Source organism: Hipposideros armiger, unplaced genomic scaffold (assembly GCF_001890085.2).
Source record: "Hipposideros armiger isolate ML-2016 unplaced genomic scaffold, ASM189008v1 scaffold_1593, whole genome shotgun sequence".
Classification (NCBI taxonomy): Eukaryota; Metazoa; Chordata; class Mammalia; order Chiroptera; family Hipposideridae; genus Hipposideros; species Hipposideros armiger.
The window spans coordinates 57,126-59,890 of NW_017732943.1; the positions used below are offsets into that span (position 1 = coordinate 57,126).

The window sequence follows — 2,765 nt, forward strand, 5'->3', positions numbered from 1 at the left end:
CCAATGTATTACTTTTATGATTTCAAATAAATGGGAGACAGCTGTCTTTCGAAAACCCTCATTTCTGAGAGTGATAAAACATAATCCAAAACTGAGAAGATAAACTAAAAGACATGGTTTGATCACATTCTATCTTCTGTCACTTTTCATGTGTCACGTCCCAACCGGCTTTAAACAAAGTGAACCTCTTAATCCTTTTACAATCCTTTAAAATAAAATATCTTGAAATCCTAATAAATTAATCCTAGAAAATGAGTCCTAGGCTTTTCACATGGTCCTTGATTGGAAGGAGTGTTTTACTCTCCTTTTTAGGATATGAGGGCAGTGTGAGCACTTACCTTTTGGATTACTCCTTTGCAGTCGTGACACAAGGCCAGGTTTGCGAGGCACAGAAAGACCACCTGCTGTACGGCGGTGCTCTCGAGAGGCGCCTGGGAGGCCAGCCTCAGGACACACAGCATCAGGGAGCTGCCGGGGGCGCCTCTGCCTGCAGCTTGCACAGGGTGCTGTCCGGAACTTGACCAGCAGAGAGAACTGCAACCTTGAAAAATAACAGCCTGTCACAAGGTCTTCTCAGTTCCACTGTTTAGTTAAAAAAGAACCGAAGCGGTAAAGCCTATATCAGTCTATCGATGACTCAGCCGTTAACCTGTGAACTGCAAATTAGCACTGAAGGCGAGTGGTGATGAGTACATTCAACCTAATGGATGCACTGTCCTCATTACGGGCCTAATGATCACAACAGAGCATTGAAAAACAGTAGGTTTACTTTTTTTAAATAATAAAACATGCATAATAGGTTCTTTAATAGTTCCTAAAGAAGACATCTAATTAAAGGCCTATACAGAAGAACAGAATTTTAAAAATGGGAGGTAACTTGGTCTAATGCCTTCATTTTACAAAAAACAAAAACAAAAAACAAGGAACCCAATAATTCTGGGCTGGGAGGGCAGGGCAAATGCTACCAGCCACAGTGCCAGATGACGGTACCGAGCTCAGAGACATCAGTGACTGGCTCAAGGTCACACAGCTCACAAGCAGCAAGAACCAGCAGTGGCGTCCACTCGTTTTCCAAAGTCTAGTGTCTTCTCAGTAAATTAAACACCATATGGGATTTACCAAGGGAGATGGATAATCACAGAAGAATTAGAAATACACGTGAGAGTACTGTAACATAAACCAAAGCTGTCGCTAACTTAGGGACGTGCAAGGCGGCCAGCTGAAGTGTAACTAGATTAGAATCAAGTACGTTCTGTAAAATAAACACATGAAAACAAGTAAACACAAGTAAATTCCTTGTGTTCACATTATATAAAAGTATCCAAATACCGCTGTTTGCATCAAGTATTACTTGAAACTGTCACTAACAATGCAATTTTGCAAACAAGCCAGACAGGAAAAGCGAAAATTTCTTCCTCCATTTCGTGACCTCATCACATTCTAATAGTTATATCAATTTCAAGAATAAAAGTAACATAGATAGTAGTTTCAAAAGCTTGATACTAAACTAAACATTTCTTCTGCTCAATACTTAGCAACTGATTCCTTTTCCTCCTTACTTCCCTAAACCCTAAACTAAGGTGTAAAGGGTGGGGTACAGAAGAACCACGCACAGACTCCACGCTTCTGCTTGTGGAAAGCCACACGCTGGTCAAGCTGCAGGAGGGGAGGGGAGCTAGGTGATGCGGGGCGGGCACCGCCCAGGCGGAGGTGGGGACCAAAGGTGCACAAGGGCTGCAGTGACAGGTCGGGGTCAGGAGCCCGCGGGTCTGCTTAGGTCAGTTCGCACTTGCCGGAGACAGCTCCAGAGTGGGGGCCCCGCCGGTGTCCACCCATCAGGAACAGGCGGGACCCAGCCAGGGTGGGGTCTGGGCTGTCTGCAGGTCCAGTCCTTCCTCTGTCTTTTGCTGCTCTGGAGAGCCCAGGCGCTCAGCTGCCGAGTGTTGCGGAGGAAAACATGCAGACTTGCTGACCAGATAAGCCTTAAATGTAGGGCCCTCAGGTTTAGTTTATTCTAACTTTTAAAATTTTGGACACACAGTATTCTACTGTTTCAGGGGCACAGCACAGTGGTTAGACGTGAATAACTTAGAAGCAATCACCCCGATAAGCCCAGACCCGCTGGCACCAGACCTAGTTTCCCAATATCATTGATTACATCCCCCGCGCTGTACTTTCCGGCCCCGCGCTTGTCTGTATACCGGCCATCTGCATGACTCCGAGCTCTCGGCGGCAGTTACCGCCACCAGCAGGCCTGCCTCACCTCCCCCGCAGGCTGGCTCCCCCTCCGCGCAGGCAGCCGCGTCACAGCTTCTCCTCTCTTCTCAAATCACCTCTACGCTTCTCCGTGCTCACTCTCAGCTGTTAGCCTCGAAGCATGTAAGGCCCATAGCAGGCCTTCAAGAGAATGTCACCCAGATGGTGAAGGAAAGAGGTGCCCAATAATACCAACTGTCACTAAACCGGCTGTATCCAGACGCACCTCGCATCACACCAGTCTCCTGTTCTAGAATCCATGAGTTTTAACCTTTACCTGGTTTTTAAGGCCTTACTATCAAAATTTTCTCTCCATTTTCCTACTAAATTCAGTTTCCCACTGACACAGTCAGGCCAGTTTCTCCCTCTCTGTTTCCTGAGCTGTGTAAGAACCCTTCCGATCTCAAGAAACTTACTAACGTACCCACCACAAGAATGTGCGCCTTTAACCAACATCCCTCAATCAGCAGGAGAAACACTTCAAACTACGCATTCATTTCTGCAATCCA

The 2,765-nt window shown here is 46.4% G+C and overlaps 1 protein-coding gene across 1 annotated transcript in view; it reads right to left on the reverse strand.

Annotated features, from left to right (window-relative positions):
* RTTN (rotatin) overlaps positions 1-2,765 on the reverse strand; it is a 177,003-nt gene that overhangs the window by 21,939 nt on the left and 152,299 nt on the right. Inside the window, exons 38-39 of the mRNA XM_019634351.1 lie at positions 726-729; positions 339-557 (exon numbers count right to left, since the gene is read on the reverse strand). Of these exons, the coding sequence (XP_019489896.1) occupies positions 339-557; positions 726-729 (223 nt within the window). The remainder of the gene's footprint in view (positions 1-338; positions 558-725; positions 730-2,765) is intronic.